The 20,386-nt window shown below is 38.3% G+C and overlaps 1 protein-coding gene across 19 annotated transcripts in view; it reads left to right on the top strand.

Moving 5' to 3' along the window:
- Positions 1-5,559: 5,559 nt before the first annotated feature.
- GCFC2 (GC-rich sequence DNA-binding factor 2) overlaps positions 5,560-20,386 on the top strand; it is a 56,307-nt gene continuing 41,480 nt past the window's right edge. For 6 of the 19 annotated variants that reach the window (XR_006741457.1, XM_036435836.2, XM_036435833.2 and 3 more), the window contains exons 1-9: positions 5,565-5,950; positions 8,111-8,236; positions 9,851-10,075; positions 12,173-12,270; positions 12,698-12,813; positions 16,368-16,554; positions 18,027-18,150; positions 19,028-19,109; positions 19,653-19,765. Coding sequence is in view for 17 of the 19 variants with exons in the window: in XM_036435836.2 (XP_036291729.1) it covers positions 5,647-5,950; positions 8,111-8,236; positions 9,851-10,075; positions 12,173-12,270; positions 12,698-12,813; positions 16,368-16,554; positions 18,027-18,150; positions 19,028-19,109; positions 19,653-19,765 (1,375 nt within the window). In the remaining 2 variants the exon portion in view is untranslated. Of the gene's footprint in view, positions 5,951-8,110; positions 8,237-9,850; positions 10,076-12,172; positions 12,271-12,697; positions 12,814-13,909; positions 14,232-16,367; positions 16,555-18,026; positions 18,151-19,027; positions 19,147-19,635; positions 19,766-20,386 lie in introns of those variants that run through there. The other 13 variants (XM_036435834.2, XM_036435826.2, XM_036435839.2 and 10 more) reach the window with 12 other exon arrangements.

Here is a 20,386-nt window from a genome sequence, read left to right as displayed (position 1 = left end):
ATGGCATAATCAAAGTATCTGGGTGGGGTCCCTCAGAAGGGGCAGCCGCCCATCTACCTGTTTGGCCCTGGCCAACCTGGCAGCTCAACCTGGTTCTCAGTACAGTATTGATCCTTATGGTTGTCTGCCTGTTGGCTCTTGCCAAAATTCCCAAGCTAGCAGGTGTCTCATGGGGCCAGCTATCTGTGTGAGCCTGTAGCACTCTAAATTCCGAGATTAAATAGGCTGACAGATAAAGGACGATATGACAATGCAAATAGTACCTCTTGAATAGCAATGTGAATGTCCCAGTCTCTCTCAGTTGCCCAAGCTTCGGTGGTCTACATGTTTTGTTCTGGTGTGCCATGGCCTCCTAGGGCAGGCTTGTCCAGCTTCCTGGAAAACTGGTATATACACATGAGGTCAAGAAGTTGATCAATGCCTCAGCCCATCATTATTTAAATGAAAAGAACCAATCACCCAGAGTTCCATGAAACATCTTTCCTGGTGCCAGGACTGAGTGCGATGGTAGACAGTTTCACAGTATTAAGTCCTGCAGCAGGAAGAATGTTCACCCACAGACCCAGCACTCTTGGAAGAACTGGCTGGGCTCTCTCTCAACTTCTTAATGATCAATCACCCATCACAACCATCTCTATGTTATCATATAGGTGGTTCTCTTATTTCAATTTAAAGATTTTTCCTGCCCCCTTCTCTTTCACTGTACCTCGGTTTCCTCATCTATAAAATATAATAATACCTACCTCCTGGAGTATTTGTGATATAAGTTATCACTTAATAAATGGAATACACCCAGATAAGGCTTTGTAGAAATATTTACTGCAATGTAATCCACACACAATAAAGTTCACCCCTTTAAAGTCTCTAAGGTCAATGATTTTTAGTATACTCACAGAGTTGTATCACAATCTTAATTTAGAACATTTTAATATCCTAAGAAGAAACCCTGTAGCAGTCACTCCCCATTCCCCTCACCATAGCCTCTGAAAACCACTACTTTGTGTCTCTAAAGATTTGCCTATTCTGAACATTTCATCTACATGGAATCAATACACTCTCTGTTCTTTTGTGATTGCTACCTTTCACTTAGTACAATGTTCTTCAAAGTTTGATTTGCGAGACATTTAGAATAATCTTTGTCACATGGTAAGTATGCTATGTATGCTACTGTTTGCAATTATTTTCTGGGCTTATTCTTTCTCAACCACTAAGTTCCAACTCTTTCTGAAATTCCAGTGGCTTTCCTCTCTCTGCAGTATTTTCAACTCTTCTTTTCTACTTTCGTCTTTGTCATGACATATAAACCTCTCAAGCTTATCCAATATCTAGTTACTTCCTATATCTCTTTCTAGAGAAAATTAATTTAAAAACTAGTCAACTGTTAATGCCACATTTTCCATAACTTCTCGCAGCTAGTTGAGCATCTAGTAGTACAAAGGACTTCTTCTCTTAAAATTGCCATTGACTCTCTGAGACAGAATCTCGAAACCACCATGTTTGACCTAGTAACTTAAACTTCATGTAGTGGTCAATATGCAATCACTATTGTCTTACAAAATTGGAAATTTTATATCATTCAGTCTATCAATGCCTTCCAGACAAAGAGTACTAGGATCACTCTAGCCGGTGTGTCTCAGCAAATAGTGCCAGCCTGCAGACCAAAGGGATTGATTCTAGTCAAGAGCAGGTACCTTGCATGAGCCATGCACTTGGCAATCAATCAATGTGTTTCTCTCACATCAATGTTTCTCTCAGTCTTTCCCTCTCCCTAAAAATCAATGTAGCCGAAACCGGTTTGGCTCAGTGGATAGAGCGTCGGTCTGCGGACTGAAAGGTCCCAGGTTTGATTCCAGTCAAGGGCATGTACATTGGTTGCAGGCACATCCCCAGTAGAGGGTGTGCAGAAGGCAGCAGGTCGATGTTCCTCTCTCATCCACGTTTCTAGCTCTCTATCCCTCTCCCTTCCTCTCTGTGGAAAATCAATAAAACATATTTTAAAAAATATCAATGTAAAAATAGTCTTGGGTGAGGATTAACAAACAAACAAACAAACAAACAAACAAAAAGAATGCCAGGATTACACCTGCAGTTGAGTAGGGTTGATTGCTCCTTGCAGTGAGGGAGAATGAATATATACCACAAGAGTTAGAAAACAAGATTTGAGCTTTAGAATTTTGTGTGTTCTCTTCATTTTTCCTGGAGTTGTAAATAAAGATAGTGAAGACTTTGAGTAAAAGATAAAGCAAGAATGAAATAGATATAAAAGATCAAGTGAGAATGGGTAGATAAAATACCCTGTATTTTTATTCTCTCTCTCTCTCTCTCTCTCTCTCTCTCTCTCTCTCTCTCTCTCTCTCTCTCTCTCTCTCTCTCTCTCTCTCTTAAAGTATCCTGAATTGGTGCTTGTTATTTGCTTCCTTTGAATTGATGTATGTTATTCAGGTATGTGAAATATGCTCAACACCACTAATCATCAGGAAAATGCAAATGAAAACCATGATGAAATATCACTTCACACCTGTTGAGATGAACACAATTAAAAAACAACGATAAAGAACGGGTGTTGATAAATTATAAAATCTCAGTTACACAACAGGCATAAAATTTCAGTTAAACGAAAGAAATTTTTTTTCTGGAGATCTGCTTATAATGAACAATGCTGTACTGTACACTTAGAAATTTGTTGAGAGGGTGGATCTCATGTTGTGTTCTTACCACAATAAAAAAAAAATTTCAAAAGTAAACCTCCTGGGCTAATTCGGTTAATAGCACAAGACCATTGGGAGCAGAACCCAGTATGTTGTGGCCCTCTGGTCGCAGAACAAGGATCCTATCATAGTAACTGCTAAAAAAAAAAAATAGATGCTGAAAAAAAATGAAAGCACAATTCATTGCATACTTTTATGGATACATTTTTATAATATCTATTTTTTAATTCCCAAAGAGTGTATAAACATGACTTACCAAAATGTTTTCTGAGAAAGTTGACATAGACTGCTTTAAAAATTAAAATATGTCTATAACTTATAACAAGAAATAACTTTAAAAAAAATAGCTCTTTAATAGGAAGGAAGCAATTTCCCCAAGATTATTTGACACAATCCTTCTGTAAGTAGTATATTTCTCACTAGAGGGAGCTCAGAACACACTAATCAATGGCAGGAGAAGCTGAAGAAAATGCCATTTCAGTTTAGGGGGAAATGGTCTGTTCAAGTAAATATGGCATCTCTTTCCAGAAGCTGGGAATTTTTCATATGTCCATTTTCTTCATTATTAACCTCTGAAATTTTATTTGTTTGTTTGTTTGTTTATTTATTTATTTATTACAGAGAGGAAGGGAGAGAGAGAGAGATAGAAACATCGATGAGAGAGAAACATCGACCAGCTGCCTCTTGCACACCCCCGACCGGGGATGCTCCCGCAACCAAGGTACATGCCCTTGACCGGAATCGAACCCATAACTTTTCAGTCCTCAGGCCGATGCTCTACCACTGAGCCAAACTGGTTTCGGCAAAAATTTTCAATTGTAACAAAAAACTGATTAATGCAAAGTTTCCTAACAGTCAGTTGATATAATAAGTTCACATAATAAGTGAATATACTGTGGTTCTAATAAGAGATGTGGCATTATCCTTGCTCTCTTATGAGAACATAGTCCTAGTGTTCATGAGAAAGAGCAAATGCTATAAGGAAGTGGTGGTTATGGGTACCCAGAAGGTTGTTTGAGGAAATTCTCGTTCTCTGAATGCTCTTTTTTCTGTTTCCATGTATAACTCGGGGAGCATTTTACCCTTTAAAGTTGCACCTTCTTGGGTACATTTGGGGAAGAGGTCTATCTCACAGATCCTAAGCCGGTGTGCCCAGCAGCCTGTTTCTATATCCTCTGGCACTCTCAGCTCAGAAATAGAGGAGACATCAAGAAGGTGCTGCCACCACCCGGACCTAAGGGGCCAAATCCTTCGTTCTCATTAAAGACGGAAGAAAGTTTCACTAGAGGCTTGGGGGGTGTAAAGGGGGAGTGGGGCAGCACTCTATCTTAAAAGTCTCTTACCTCTTTACCCTCTGCAACAGGGAACTTCTCACTGGCCATCTGATTCCTCAGGTTCCAGATCCACTACCATCCCCAGGATGTAACATCTTACTCTACCCTTTGAAAAATTTCCCATTTCTCTTTCTCTTAGACTGGAGTCCCAATATTTCCTATGCAACTATGTCCCAAATATTAAATGGGACATATTTATCTTTTAAAAATTCCTCATTTATCTGAAATTCAGATTTTACTAGACATCCACTACATACACACACACCCCTAAATTTAACAACTCTAGAGCATTTATTCTTCTTTCCCTGGGATCAGGGGAGGAAGCCCACAATTCCTTCCTCCACTAAACAAGTTCTGTTTCTTTTGCCCTCTCCCATCCAGGCCATAACCAGAGAAAACCACTTATCTCACCTCTCTCCCTTAGAACAAATATTTGGCTTATGTTTTAAATGGCAGACTTCTTTTCTGTCTCAGTAGTAGACCACCTGTTTGTTAACATATTTGCAGCCTCCAACAAGTTACATTGATTAATTTGTTCTCAGGTTTCAGAATACTCTCATCCACACGTTTAATCTATTGAATTCATGTTCACTCAGTATTTATATAAGTAGTACTGGCACATCAAGATGCGTAAGAGAAGGGTCAATGTATTAATAGTTTAAAATGAGGAGGTAAGCAACTATCCTACATCAGCTGATGGCTCTGAACCTAGCTGAAAACACTGAAGTCACATTTCTCTTGGACATAGATTGTAAATTGGTGACATTTGACAGGAAAGACAGTCTCTGGAACACCAGCATCACATATTTTTCTTACATTTCTCCCTTTCTGAGCAAAGTGTCTGGAAACTTATCCCTTAAAATAATCCTTTCTATGAACCTCTTGGAAAGTCTTGAACTTTAAAACAGGAAAGGAAACATCGGAGGAATTAAACTAAATGTTTATTTGCCCCACATGGATATGGTCAGAGGCACCGAAGTAAGAATGGGTTTTACCAAATGGACCCATGGTGAACTCTTTCTCCACCCACCCCTCCAACCCCAGCATTTTTCTAAGTTACACAGGTACATTTTTTTTTTCAGGTACATTTTTTTTTCTTGTGTGGACCAAAGCATTTAACCAGGTTCTATTGATGCCTAGAAGCAAATCATAAGATTTTCTACTTATTTGTACTTCTATGGTCCATACGTAGATTTTACGGTTTAGTTTTCAGAAGCAATACACACACACCACACATTTCACTTTGTTTCATTCCCGGTTAGAGAGAGAACGTACTCTTTCCAGAAAATAGGGAACAGCAGATTGGGTTCCAGGCCAGGACGCGGGCAGAGCGATTCCCAGACAGGGTTGCGCCAGGTCAGCCTGTGAGTGGGAACTTGGCGCCCGAATGGCCTCCCAAAGGGAGCCCTGTGTATCCCGCGTCCCCAGGGCAACCAACTCCCAGGCCAGGCACGCATGCGCACGGCGAAGGGGGCGTGGCCAGTGCGCGGAGCGTGCGCGCAGGCTGCGGCCGGCGGGAGGCTGGGGCGCGCGCCGCGTCGCAGGCGGTGACCCGGGTTGGCTGCGCCGGAAGTGGGCGCGCGCGGGGCGCCCGGGTCTCGGCCATGGCTCACAGGCCGAAAAGGACCTTCCGGCAGCGCCGAGCCGACTCCAGTGACAGCGACAGCGACAGCGACAGCGACAGCGCCGAGGAGCCGTCGGCTGAACCCGGGGCGCCGGGGGAGCAGGCAGTCCCGGGCCCTGAGGAGGAAGGGCCTCCCCATGAAGGAGACCGCGCGGAGGCCGCGGAAAGGCCCCTTCGCGCCCGGGGCCCTCGGGGCCGGGGCCGGGGTCGGGGCCGGGTTTGGGCCACTTCCCGGCGCGCGGCCGGAGCGGCTCCCAGAGCGGACGGCGGTGCGGGCGTCCCAGGTGCCTGGGGGCGGCGGGGGCGGGGTGGGCGCCCCAGGGGACGGGTAGGGGCGGAGCGGGAAGAGGCGCCCAGAGGTTTCTGTGTCCCGCTGCCGACCACGAGCGACGCTCCGTCGCGGGGTGGTGGTGAGCGAGGTGGCCTGCCCGCCAGCAGGCCAGCCCGCAGCCCGCAGCCCCCCATTGGGCTCCGGGGGAGTAGAAGGAATCCTGCGCGGTTTGGAGGCTCATCTGTACCAGCCGCTGAACCATCACCAGTTATAGCTTTAGTGCAGGACTCGCTGTTCATGTGAAATAGTCACAAAAGAGTTAAATCAGTTATTTGCGAAAACCGAGATAAAAAGGTCAATATGTATATACCACTAAGTAACAGTACATGGATGACACTGTGGACTGTGTCAATAACGGCGTTAAATACAACGCAGTACTTTTTAGGTACCTATGTGTTCTTTTTTAAAAAAATATATTTTATGGATTTTGTACAGAGAGAAAGAGAGAGGGATAGAGAGCTAGAAACATCGATGAGAAAGAAACATCAACCAGCTGCCTCCTGCACACTCCCCACCTGGGATGTGCCCACAACCAATGTACATGTCTTTGACCGGAATCGAACCTGGGACCCTTCAGCCCGCAGACCGAGGCTCTATCCACTGAGCCAAACCGGTCTTGGCGGTACCTGTGTGTTCTTAAGTATAGGATCCAAGCAGCATAAATGTGTTTGCATAGAATGTATGCTTTTCTACTCTCTTTGAGTCATCTATCGATAGTCACCAGAAAGGGGCTGGGACTGGAATGGGTCTGCCCTGCCATGGTCTGGAACGTGTGGGTTCTTGACTTCGCGTAGGACAGGAGTGGAGGTGATTTTGAGAGAGTGTTTATTAAAGCGTGGAACGGAGAAACAAAAGAAAGGCTTAAGATAGAAGAGGCACGATCACAGCAGCAGGAGTGAGCCTGGGCTGGGCGGCCTGGACTCAGGGAACAAGTCACCCAAGCACCAGGAGGGGCCTTGGAGACAGGCCCAGAGCTGCTGCAGGCTGCTGCTCCCCTGGTTGCAAGTCTCCTGGGGGCGCTGGGAGCTTACGAAGGGGGTGTAGTATGCTCAAAGAGAGCACGCACTGGGTCCTTTGTCTTTAGCAGTGGTCGGCAAACTCATTAGTCAACAGAGCGGTAAACCTGTGGCTCGCGAGCCGCAGTTTGCCGACCACTGGTCTTAAGGGTTTTTATCTGGTTTCCAAAGGCCAGTGATTTGTGGGAGGTCTAATGAGAGGATCCCAATAAAAGATTCAACAGCTCTTCTGGTGTATCCTTTGATATGTGCTGATGAATCAAAATGAGCTAATAAGGGAATGTGGGAATTTCTCTGGTGAGCGTCACTGCTTTACTTTTATCTTGGATTTGTTTGTCCCTAATTGGGTTTTGGTATTTATCATCCCCCTCCCCCATGAACTTGAGTTGAAAGCCCTGCTTCTCCACTGGTTAACTTTGTGACATTGGACATGTTATTTAGCCTCTCCAGTCCTGATGAGGATGCTAGTTTTCCTCAGTAACAGCACTTACTTTATAGAATTGTGAATGTTAAATGAAATAAACTAAATAAAACAAGTTACAATGTGTCTAACACAGTGGTCGGCAAACTGCGGCTCTTGAGCCACATGCAGCTCTTTGGCCCCTTGAGTTTTTAGCAAAGGCCAGCTTAGGAGTAATTAAGTTAATAACAGTGTACCTACCTATATAGTTTAATTTTAACAAATTTGGCTCTCAAAAGAAATTTCAATTGTCGTATTATTGATACTTGGCTCTGTTGACTTATGAGTTTGCCTACCACTGGCCTAACACATTCTAAGAGCACATTAACTTGGTGGATGTTTTATACTTATTTACTACAACTATTCCCCCCCCCCGCCCCCTCTGGTGTTCCCTTTCCTCTTCTCATTGCATCCTTTAAAGGTGTATTTTACTCCTTGAAATGAGTTCAAGTAGGGTAAGCCTTTGTATATATTTTAGACTGTCCATTGGTTTCAGAGAGAACGGAAGTTGGAGAAAGATCTGTATGTGGAGTAAAATTAGAACACCATATTATACGTATGCCATGGTATTGCTCAGAATTTTTATTATTGATTCTAATATCCTGACTCTCTGTTATATTAAAAAATATCTCGTTAGAATGCACAACAGTTGACCTTTCAACCGATGAAGAGGATGGAACATACGATGCCTCAGAAAGTAAGGATGATCAGAGCTCACCTTCCGACAGCTCTAGCTCTCTGGAAGAGGAATTTTCATCAATAGGTTGGTAATTTTTGTGATTTTGTTTAGGAACTTTATTTCTAATATCAGTATTTCCTGTACCATTGATCTTATTATTAATAACATAAACTGTAGTCAAGTATGGGGCAAGTAGGATATTACTAATGATGGTCTAAGTTTCTGCATTACATAACATGCCCAACCTCAGACAGCTTATAAGAAGCACAGCTAAGATTCAAACCCAGCCACTGCCCCAGAGCCTGTGTCCTTTTAAAAAAACAAAACATAAAAACAAAACATGTTTTTTATTGATTTCAGAGAGGAAGAAAGAGACAGAAATATCAATGATTAGAGAGAATCCTTAACCGGCTGCCTCCTGCACGCCCCACACTGGGAATCAAGCCTCATCCTGGGCACGGGCCCTGACTGGGAATCAAGCCATGACCTCCTGGTTACATACTGGTTTCTAGCTATTACCAGGTACTAGCAGTAGCACTTCAGTAGCTACTGCTTTATAACAAACACTTTTTGTTTTACTTAAGTTATTTGAAATCTGTCTCTTTTATTTATTTATTCTTTTCTGTTTAAAAAATTGGAATATTTCTGCATCTCTAGGAATTTGACCTTTTTTCTATTTATTCTCAAAGGAATTTGGGCCAGTTTGTGGGAAAGATTAGAAAATAATTACTTGAGCCTCAAGGTCTTGACACCCCTCATTAATATTTTCAAGTGCTTGAAAGGGTAAAAATTTCTCTTGCCATTTGGTTTATTTTAGTATTTGCTTACGAAACCATTTCTTCCCACAGTGTAAAGATTAATTTCAATTTAGATCATGCATGAAGAAACTTGTTTTGAATTTAAAGATTCCATATTAATAAGGTTTATACTTAATAAAATAAAGAAAAAAAAATAAAACAAAGCTCTATTAAAAGATGTTGTTACTTAAGTATTTTTTCACCTGGTAAATGAATCTGATTATTTCTTGTACTTTTTTTTTTAACATCTCACATGTATTCACATGGGAATCACCAAACTACTTTGAAGGCTAAATTGGCTCTGTGATAACTGTAGTTTGTTTCTCACTTCCCTATATGCCTAGATGTCCAATGGAGAGGGGTGGATGATAGCATAGTGTCCCTGTTACTTTGTATGTCACACTAGTCTATCACCAACTGATCTGTTTCTTCCTGGTCGAAGAAACAAATACATATTTAATTTATTTACAATATATGAACATTAAGACATTTTATTACGTCTATCACCAACTAACCTCTTCAGTCGTCACTGACTGAACAACTCATGCTAGGCCCTCTCCCATCTCTACCCTGACAACTCAGCTTCTAGAAATAAAATGGCTAGCCCTCAAAAAAAGTCAGCAACAGCAGCTGATGGATAAGAGTTAAAAGATAAATTGGAGTGGTTTCAGTATATTTTCTGATACTTCTTCATTTGGTTTATTTAAAAATAAATTTTAAAAATTAAAAATTATTTAATCTCTGTCAAGATAGTTTTAATTCAGAAGTATAGTGTGAGCCATTTACATTCATATCAAAATAATGAAAAGAAATTAGAAAACCAGTTTGTTTTTTTTAATGTGAAGAGTATTTATTTCTGTTGGTGTTTGGTTTTTAATATTCCTCTCTTTGTTTCTTTTAGTAAATATCCCTGATGCAGCTTTTATTCAGGCAGCCCGCAGAAAACGTGAATTGGCTAGGGCCCAAGAGGACTATATTTCTTTGGATGTAAAACATATTTCTACCATCGCTGATACGAAGAAAGATAGTGATGAAGATCCTGAGAGTGAGCCTGATGACCATGAAAAAAGAATACCATTTACCCTAAAGCCTCAAACACTTAAACAAAGAATGGCTGAAGAAATAAGTACGTATTTAATTTATTTACAATATATGAACATGAAGGCTTTTTATCCAATATTAGGATACTAGAGGCCAGGGCCAGCTGTGGACCCCCATCTCTGAGTAACTACTGAATGAGGAAATTAGTCTGAGCTGGTATTTTGGGGTAACATCTTGGGTAAAAGCCTGTTCTGTGTCCTGGAGGAACCTGGCAGAGAGCTTTGGACCGCATAGCCACTCAGTGAATGTCCTTGATGTGTGACGTCAGGTCGGTGACACCATCGGGAATGTTCAGGGCATTCATGCTCCATGATCCTCAGCCAGCAGGACAGCTTCCCTGGGCGGGAGTGGGGGGGGGGGGGGGGGGGGGGGGGGGGCGGTTCACAGTCACATACCCTCTTGCCATCCAACTATGCCAGCTCCCCGTGCTCTTCCTAGAACACACCTTAGAGGGCCTGCATCAGCTGGTGGGGTCAGGCCAGAGTGGATTGTCTCAGGTATTTGATAAGTACAGAGATTTAGCCTTACCGTGGGCCTGGTAGTGGCTGTTCCCACTGTGGGAGCAGCAGCTCATCCCGGTCAGCCCAGCAGTGCTCCCACTGTGGGAGCACACTGACCACCAAGGGGCAGCTTCTGCATTGAGCGTCTGCCCCCTGGTGGTCACTGCGTGACATAACCACAGGTCAATCAGTCGTCTGGTCATTGCACCATTCGGTCTCTAGGCTTTAAATATATATAAACTAGAGCAGATGTCACCAACTGGTGATCTATGAGGTCCGAAAGGTTGGCAACCATTGGACTAGAGGCCTGATTTCACGAAATTCGTGCATGGAGGGGATCCCCTCAGTCCAGCCTGCACCCTCATGCAATCTGGGACCCCTCGCTCCTAATTACCTGCCTGCTCACTCCTTACCACTTGGCTTACCACTCCTTACTGCCCACCTGCTTGCTCCTTACTGCTTGGCTTGCTGCTCCTTAGCGCTGCCTCAGGTGGGAGAGGCTCCTGCCACCACTACTGCGCTCATCGGGTGAACCTGGCTTCTTAGTGGCACTCCTGCTGTGGGAATGGTGAGCACTGACCACCATGGGGAAGCTCCTTCGTTGAGCATCTGCCCCTGGTAGTCAGTGCACATCATGGCAGCTGTTCTTTCTGCCCTAACGGTAGCTGGGCTTTTATATATATATATAAATGGTTAAATATATATATAAATGGTTAAAAAATGTCAAAGTCTTATTTTTTGTATTGAAATATTTCATTGTCACCTTTAAAGATGAGTTTTTATTGAGTTTGAGGTGTTTGTTTGTTTTTGTTTTTGTTTTTAGAGTGGAAGGACGGGGGAGAAAAATTGATGTGAGAGAGAAACATTGATTAGATGCCTCCCACACACCAGTCTGGGATTGAACCTGAAAACGAGGCATATGCCATGGCCAGAAATTGAGCCAGTGACTCTTCAGTGCATGGATCAATGCTTAAATAACAGAGCCATCCTGGCCAGGGCATATAAAGGTTATTTTTTAAACTTGTAAGCATCTACAGGGGTTTTACGTGTCAGGTATTAAAATCTTCTCTGCTATATTAAACAATTTTCACAAGCAATAATTTAGATCTCAAAGGACCATTTTCACATTTCTCATTTATAAAAAATATTATGTTTTGCCAACATTTTTATTATTTCAAATACTTTTATTTCAGAGTGAGACTTGGTTCCTTATAACCTAAAAGTTATTTTTAAATATTTAGATTCTCATGCAGAATTGAGAGACTGATAGGGAAAACCAAACATTGTGTGTGTTTTTTCAAGCTTTTTTTTTAATGAATTATGACGTTTTGAGTGGGACATTTAGGAGATGACTACAGTTTCTGGAGTTAAATTGATAGATTTCAAGGCCCAGCTTCAGCAGTCTTCAGACAAGTTGTATAACCTTCTAATAGTTGAGTTTTCTCATTTATAAAATGAGAGTAGTAATAATGCCTTCTCCCCAGAATTATTGTGAAGAATAAATTAACACTTCTAAAAGGCTGCTAAGCCAGCACATAATAAGCCCGCCAAAAATGTTTGTTGCTATATTAGAATTGGAAAAATATTGAATATTTATCCATGAACTGTTGTGTTTTTCCTAGCAACCAGAAATGAAGAATCAAGTGAAGAAAGTCAGGAAGATGAAAAACAAGCTATTTGGGAAGAGCAGCAAATGAGGAAAGCAGTTAAAATCACAAAGGTAAATTTTTTTTTTATGTCATATATGAGTTTCCTGTGGCTCCTATAACATTACCACAAATGTGACAGCTTAAATCAAAAGACATTTATTCACCCACAGTTGTGGAGTCTAGAAGTCTGAACTCAAAGTGTTGCAGGGCTGTGATCCATCTTTCTCTTTCTCCCTCCCTCTCTCCCTCCCTCTTTCTCATGTCCTCAAGTGAGGATTAAAGAAAAAGAAAAAAGAAGATTTTATAATTTGTCTCTTACATCTTACCTTAAAGTTCTTTATTTGAAAACAGGATATAAAAAATATCTTATTGTAACTATGAAAAATGTCAGTGGCATAGAATTTTGAGCTAGTGAAATCTTAAAGTATATAATCTGCCTTTATGTTAATAATTGTAAGATTAATGAATGTTGAAAACGAACTTTTATATTATTTTTAGGGAAGAAACATAGATCTTTCTCATAGTAGTGAATTTCAAACAGTGAAGAAGTTTGATACTTCCATTTCATTTCCACCAGTAAATTTAGAAATTATAAAGAAGCAAATAAATAGAAGGTAAGTAATATTTCCATTAACATTTACACTTGTCCTAGACATTTAATAGTGAAAAATTAGATATATATATGTGTATATATATATATATATATATATATATATATGTGTGTATATATATAGTCTCTTAAACTATTTTTTTTAATATATTTTATTGATTTTCTACAATAAAAGGAGAGGAAGAGAGAGGGATAGAGAGTTAGAAACATCAATGAGAGAGAACCATCAATCAGCTGCCTCCTGCACACCCCTACTAGGGATGTGCCCGCAACCAAGGTACATGCCCTTGACCGGAATCGAACCTGGGACCTTTCAGTCCGCATGCTGACGCTCTATCCACTGAGCCAAACCAGTTTCGGCTATAGTCTTTTAAACTACTAACTAGAAGTATTAATCTTAAATGGATTGATAGGAAAAATAGCATCACCTATGTTACCTCACTAGCACAACTGATTTCTTTTTTCAAATATGTCCTTTTAATCTTTATAAGAAGTATCTATTACATGGCTAAGTTCAATATCAAATTTTGCTGGGGTTTGTTTTTTTTTTGTTTGTTTTTGTGTGTGTGTGTGTGTGTGTGTGTGTGTGTGTGTAATCCTCATCTGAGGATATTTCTCCATTGATTTTTTTTTTTTAGAGAAACACATTTATTGGTGGCATCTTGAGCATGCTCTGACCAGGTTCCAGGTTGGGGAAATTCTGTGTATTTTTACTTAGTGTTGTTATAAGTATTTATTTGCATTGTTATATAGCCCTTAATTTTTTAAATATTATATTGGAAGTGATGACAGCAAGATGCCAGAATACAAAACTCTAGATGTCATTCCTTCAGAGATACCAACTTAACAGTAATATGTGTTTTTAAAAGCATTTTGAGAACTCCAGAAATCAGTTAGGAAGTCACAGTACCCCAGGTAGGCTCAAAGCCAAGAATAGTCACATTGTACTGGATAAAAAAAAGCCATTTCATTTCAATTGCATCAGCCCCTCCCATAGGCTATCACTGCTTGTGATTAGAGAGGAAAAAAACTGAACTCATTACTTCTCCATTGGAAGGAAAAAGAAGAGAGGAACAAACATCTAACGTTCTTGCTTTTAGGGAGACTGCCCAAAGTACTAATTTCTGCCTTGTCTGTCTTGGAGCACTAATGGGGAACTGTCACACCTTGGATGCCTGGGGCCACAGAGGATGAAAGAGTCCAGTGGCTTATTGCAGAGCCAGCCAGAGGGAACAGGAGACTACAGACTCCTGAGAAAGAAACCTGAAAACCTGTGTTCGGGAAATTTCATCTAGAAGCTTAGAGAAGATGCATCCCCCATAAAAATTTTGAGAAAACACACTCTCCCTAAAGAATCTCTAGCTAGGCTACTTAGTGAAGTTCCTCTCCAGTACAAAGCATTTTCAAATACACAAAACAAAAATAATCAAACATGAAAGAACAGGGAGACATTGCTCAAAGAAACAAAGTAAATCTTCAGAACCAATCCTAAAGAAACAGAGATCGTGAATTACCTAAGAATTTATACTAGTCCTCCTAAAGAAATTCAGTGTGCTACAAGAGAACACAGCTAAATGAACTCGGGATAACAAAACATGAACAAAGTTAGAATATCAACAGAAACTATTTAAAAAAAACAGATTCTAGAGATGAATACAGTAATTGAATTGAAAAGCTTGCTGGAGGGGATCAACAGGCTTGATCAAACAGAAGAAAGAAGCAATGACTAGTAAGACTGGTCATTTTAAATTATCAAGTCAGAAACAAAAGAAAAAAGAATGAAGAAAAGTGAATAAAGTTTAAAGGATTGGTAGGATACCATTAGGTAGAACAACATATATATTATGGAAGTCCAAGAAGAAGTAGAGGCAGATTTGGGCACAGTTTATCCTATTGTATATAATAAAAGGGTAATATGCAAATTAACCCTAATGGCAGAACAACCAGGAATGACCAGTTGTTATGACACACACTGACTACAGCATTTTTGCTAAAATTAAGGCAAATCCCATAATAGTTTGTTTCATTTTAAATGTTTTCTGTTTTACTACTCAAGATGTAGTCTGTATCTTTAGATGTATAAAAGAATAAATCTGCTGAAACCGGTTTGGCTTAGTGCAGTGGTAGAGCGTCGGTCTGCGGACTGAAAGGTCCCAGGTTTGATTCCGGTCAAGGGCATGTACATTGGTTGCGGGCACATTCCCGGTAGGGGGTGTGCAAGAGGCAGCTGGTCGATGTTTCTCTCTCATCGACGTTTCTAGCTCTCTCTCTCTCTCTCCCTTCCTCTCTGTAAAATATCAATAAAATATATATATTTTTTTAAAAAGAATAAATCTGATAGTAAAAGTCTAATTAGTTATAAGATTTGATATAAGGAAATATTATTTATCCTGCCAAGTACTGTATTTTTTCTTTATTTCTTTCTTTTTTTTTTTTTTTGGCAAGTACTGTATTTTTAAAGATTTTCTTCTTTTTTTTAATACCTGGTAATTTTTTCTGATACCCTAGGGCACATGTGTCAAACACAAGGCCCGCGGGCCAAATCCGTCCCGCCAGGCCTTGCAATGTGGCCCGCATCGCGCTGTCATCACTGCACTCCGCTGCGTTTCCATCACAATGACAGTTTATGACTGTTCAGTAAACCATTCGGCCCGCGATTTAGGCTGGATTTTAGATTTTGGCCCCTTCTCTGATTGAGTTCGACACTCCTACCCTAGGGCCTAGGAAAAGGTTAAAATTTTTCTCCCTTGTATAAATCAGTTTTAAAATAACTTCATACCTTTATCATATTGCAGTCGTAATATCTTGGTCATAGTTGTTCAGTTAAATGGTTTGACATAGAAAACATTTTATAGTGAAATAAATATATGGAAATCTTAATTTATACCAGTTTTTAAATATTCTGTTATCTCAGTATTCTAGAGGCACAGCTGTTTTTGTAAATAAGTTTTATTGGAACTTAAGCTTGTGCATTTCTGTGTTGTCTGGCTGCTTTCATACTACAACACAAATTTGAGTACATAGTTGCAACACAACCATCTAGCCTCCAAAGCTCAAAATATTTACTATGTGGACTTCATAGAAAAAATTCTCCAACCTTAGTTCTACATCATTGCTTTTCAGTAGTGATGTTAAATGATGAGGTTGCCTTAATTCAGGATTATTTTTGTAACAACTATCTTTTTTTTTTTCAATACTCTTTTTTTTTTTTTTTTTTTTTGGAAGAAAAGAACTAGAATTACAACTATTTGATGTAGTATTGCATATAACTCAGGATTTTATGCAAAAGGAAAGGACTAAAACGATCCTGTTATTAGCTTGAGCACCTAAAAACCTAAGTGTCCTTTCCCACTTTTCTCCTCAAGACTATTTTCTTTGTGATGCTCTCTGCTCAGCAAGTCTCATAAGCCCAGGTTTATGAGATTGTCAGTTTCCTTGATAGTCTCTGTAGGGTAGCTTTGAAAAAACTTGCATCAGACTGCTACTTACTATAGTAGAAATGAAAATTTGTAAAATAAGTCCATTTTTATTGTATTTGTCTTTATTTTATTTCTATAGATTAACATTACTTCAGGATACTCACCGCTCACACCAGAGAGAATATGAAAAATATGTAGAAGATGTCAAAAGCTCAAAGAATGCCATCCAGAACCTAGAAAATTCATCAGATCAAGCTCTAAATTTTAAATTCTATAAAAGCATGAAAATTTATGTGGACAATTTAATTGACTGTCTTAATGAAAAGGTACATGACTATAGATATTTATATCATTTTTATAGAGAAATTCTCTTATGTGATTTACAAAAAGCCTAAATTCCACAACTAAATACTTACCTCTAGTATTTTTTCTTACACATTTTTATGTACTGTGATATTAAGCATTCGCTTACTATTGGATAGCTAAGATAGTATAAAGTTTTGTTTATAAATGTATGTGTTAAACTTTCATCTGTTTAAGAAAAATTCCTAAAAAGTAAATTATTAAGTCAAAGGGTCTAGATATTTCTAAAGCTTATGAAACATTGCTAAACTATTTTCTAGAAAAATTGTACGTTTTATTTTTAGTTTACTACATTAAAAAAGGTTATTGTTTTCATATATTTATTTTTATCTCAGACAAACCCTTTGTTTTACTAACACATGTAGCTTTTCTCCTTTTGAATTATTTTTCTCCTTTGCCCGCTTATCTTTTTGGTTCAATTGGAGATTTTTTCCCCCCTTTTTTTTCCTTAGTGTTTTTTCTCCAGTTTTTTAGTGCTTTAAATTTTTAATGCTTTTTCCTACTTGTTGTATATATCAATATAAACTTTCTAGTTTGTTTTGTCTTCTGGTTTTCTTTTTGCAATGGTTTTCCAACAATCACATTTTTTGAGAATTTTGTGTTAATCAGATTGATGAATCATTTTTTTTCCTTTATAGTTTCTCACTTTTTTATATACATTCTAAATCCACATAGAAAGATCTTGTTCCTTTTTTTTAACCATTTTAGAAATACAGTACACTTTACTTTCTTCATTATTTTTTATTCACTATTATTTTAAGTTGACCACCTTTTAATATCACTTGGTAATTACCACCTTTTAATATCACTTGGTAGTTACTTTCTGAAGAATTTATTACAATGTAGTTTTCTTCATTCATCCTTTAAAAATCACACTGTTAAAGTGTTACTAGTCTAAACATTGATGTGTCCATAGCAGCATCTATGAAACATCATTGGAGTGGAGGAAATTACCTCAGAAATATAAGAATGCCAGTTTCAGTTAATCACTCATTTCTGTCTCACAGCTTTTTTACCTATCTAGTCTCTTCATACTCCACTTTTTATAATTTTACCAGTTTCCTCAAGTTCCCCCCACCCACCACCACACGCACAGACTGCTCCCTTGGCCTGTAAAAATGGCTACAGCCAACAACCCATCATTTTCTCCTCTTCTAGCTCAAACAAATAAAATTCTTATCTGTCCACTCTTACCTATGTTCCTGACTTCAGCCCATTTGGTTTCATTATTTATGATATTTATAGCTGTGTAGTACAGTAAGTTGATTTTCTGGTTTTTTAATATTGAAAATATTATCAGCTAGGTCTGTTCCTCACAGCATTTTTTTTTTTAACTAGAGGTGATAGTATCCAAATGTTTATATGAGATTTAATGATTACATTTTATTATTTATTATTGATGATCCTCAAAATGTTACTTATATATGTATTGCAGATTATCAACATCCAAGAAATAGAATCATCCATGCATGCACTCCTCTTAAAACAAGCCATGACCTTTATGAAACGCAGGCAAGATGAATTAAAACATGAATCAACGTATTTACAACAGTTATCACGTTAGTGTTTTACATCTTCAATATAATTCATTATTTATTATGCTAAATTATTAGCTAGAGAATAAAAATATTCCTGTATTTAAAAAATAATGTTTTTACGAATTTTTCCAAGAATCTTTAACCGACTCCCTTCTAAAAATCCCAAGACATTTAGAGGATTTTAAAAGGTCTTAAATTAAGTCTTAAGACTAAAAAATATAACTTCCAGTTATTTAGGATTGAGACAAAATATGTATATCGCCATTTAATGACTATTTTGATATAAATTGGCATAAATTCATAGACTTTCTCAGAAATCTAACTTTATAAAATTTCCATGGCCCTTCCATAGATTGGTTATGGATGTTAAAGAAATTCTGGTTGATTTCATTATTTAAGATTGGGGTGCTTTTAGTTTTCACATTGGTTTTGTATTTTCTAGGATGTCTTTCATTAAAGTACTCAAGGGATAGTGAAAGTAATGACATTATCAAGTAGATGATAATAGCAAAAGCAAAATGACTTTCAAATAGGACATTGAGTTGGTCATGCATTATGGTACATGCCAAAATAGGAAGTAATATGAATGACATATTGGTAATGCAAATGTATCTAGCATTTAGCTACAGGAACAAAAAAACTGGTGAAAACTACTAAAACAGGATCTGAGACAAAGAAATTAGAGGAATTTTGTTACTTTCCTCAATATATATTTTCTTAAGCTCCCAAACTCAATGCCTATTAATGCATTATACTTTCATTGTATGATATATAATAATATAGAATTTAAGCATATATGTTTATACATACATACATACACACACACACACATATGTATACACAACCAAGATATAACTTTTGTTTTCAAAGTGTTTCACTTTATTTCTTTTTAAAATAGGCAAAGCTGAGACATCAACAAATGGAAGCTTGGCTATAGATGAAAAAACTCAATGTATTTTAGAAGGAATTGAATCTCGAAGGTAGCTATATAAAGTGAAGACTTAAAAACATCATTGAGCAAGTATTTTTCACTACTTAAATATAATTAACTACATGTTATAATTAATCATAACCTAAGAAATTAATTTGTGAGAATAATGTAAGACCAAAATATAGCTTAGCAATCTTAATTAAATATAATTTAAACCCTCAATCCCAGGATTTAAAGACACACTGGTGCATTTGGATCAGTCAAAAGGAATAAGTAAAATGGCATTTATCAGGCTGGAAATTGCTGCTCAGTAGAAGACAGTCCTAATTATATTGTTACCCATTCTTCAAAGTCTGGGTAGCCTATGGGAATATCCTAAATGGGAATATCATAAGAAAAAAGAGGGAGAACAACCAATTCAAAATAATAAAGCTTAAATGTCAAAAATATTAACATAAAATTGTGTGCCAATATAATGCTGATTTCTTGGCATTTTAAGTAAATTATGACTTCTACCTTCTATTTTAAAGCATTGACTTTCAGCAGGAGCTATTTTTTTTTTCATTGATTTTCGGTTTATTGAAAAATACAGGGCACAAAGAAGACAAGCAAGGGCACTTTCTGGGAATTGTGACCATCAGGAAGGGACTTCTAGTGATGATGAACTATCTTCAGCAGACATGGCTGACTTCCAAAAAAGTCAAGGTCAGCCACCAAGTTTCTAATGTATCTTTATTCAAAGTTGGAATTGCTTTGTATTGATTGTCCTTAGATAAGCTGTATAAAATAGGAAATTTTAGGGAAAAGAAGTGTTCTTGGAGACATTTCCTACCTTTGAAAAACTGGGATAAAACGAGGAGCGTTGTGAATATTACTGCATTTTTATAGATTTTTCCCCTCATCCTTCCTCATTTCCTGTTATAAAGGAACCATGAACATTATGTGATCAGGATTTTCATTGCTCTCCACATACTTTCTGTACTTACTTACGTACTTATTTGTAATTTAAAATAATTGAATACAGTAAAGCCATTTTATCATTATGAGAAGGTAAAAGGTGTATAGTTGAAAGAGTTGTGGGCTTTGCAGTCAATGAGATGGCTTTGAAGAGGACCTCCATTCAGTGTGATCTTGTATAGATTCCTTGACTTTCCTAACTCGGATGGTGTTTTGCTTGCTTATTTACTGTCTATAATAGGTAGGCTAGTAACACCTAACTTAGGAAAGATAGTTATGATGAAATGAGATCATGTTTTTGTAATGTTTTATCATATAGCAGGGGCTCAATAAATGGTAGATTTTATTGGTATTGATATTACTATTACT

The sequence above is a fragment of the Pipistrellus kuhlii genome, unplaced genomic scaffold, assembly GCF_014108245.1.
Source record: "Pipistrellus kuhlii isolate mPipKuh1 unplaced genomic scaffold, mPipKuh1.p scaffold_m20_p_13, whole genome shotgun sequence".
Taxonomy (NCBI): Eukaryota; Metazoa; Chordata; class Mammalia; order Chiroptera; family Vespertilionidae; genus Pipistrellus; species Pipistrellus kuhlii.
This window is presented reverse-complemented; position numbering and strand designations above follow the sequence as displayed.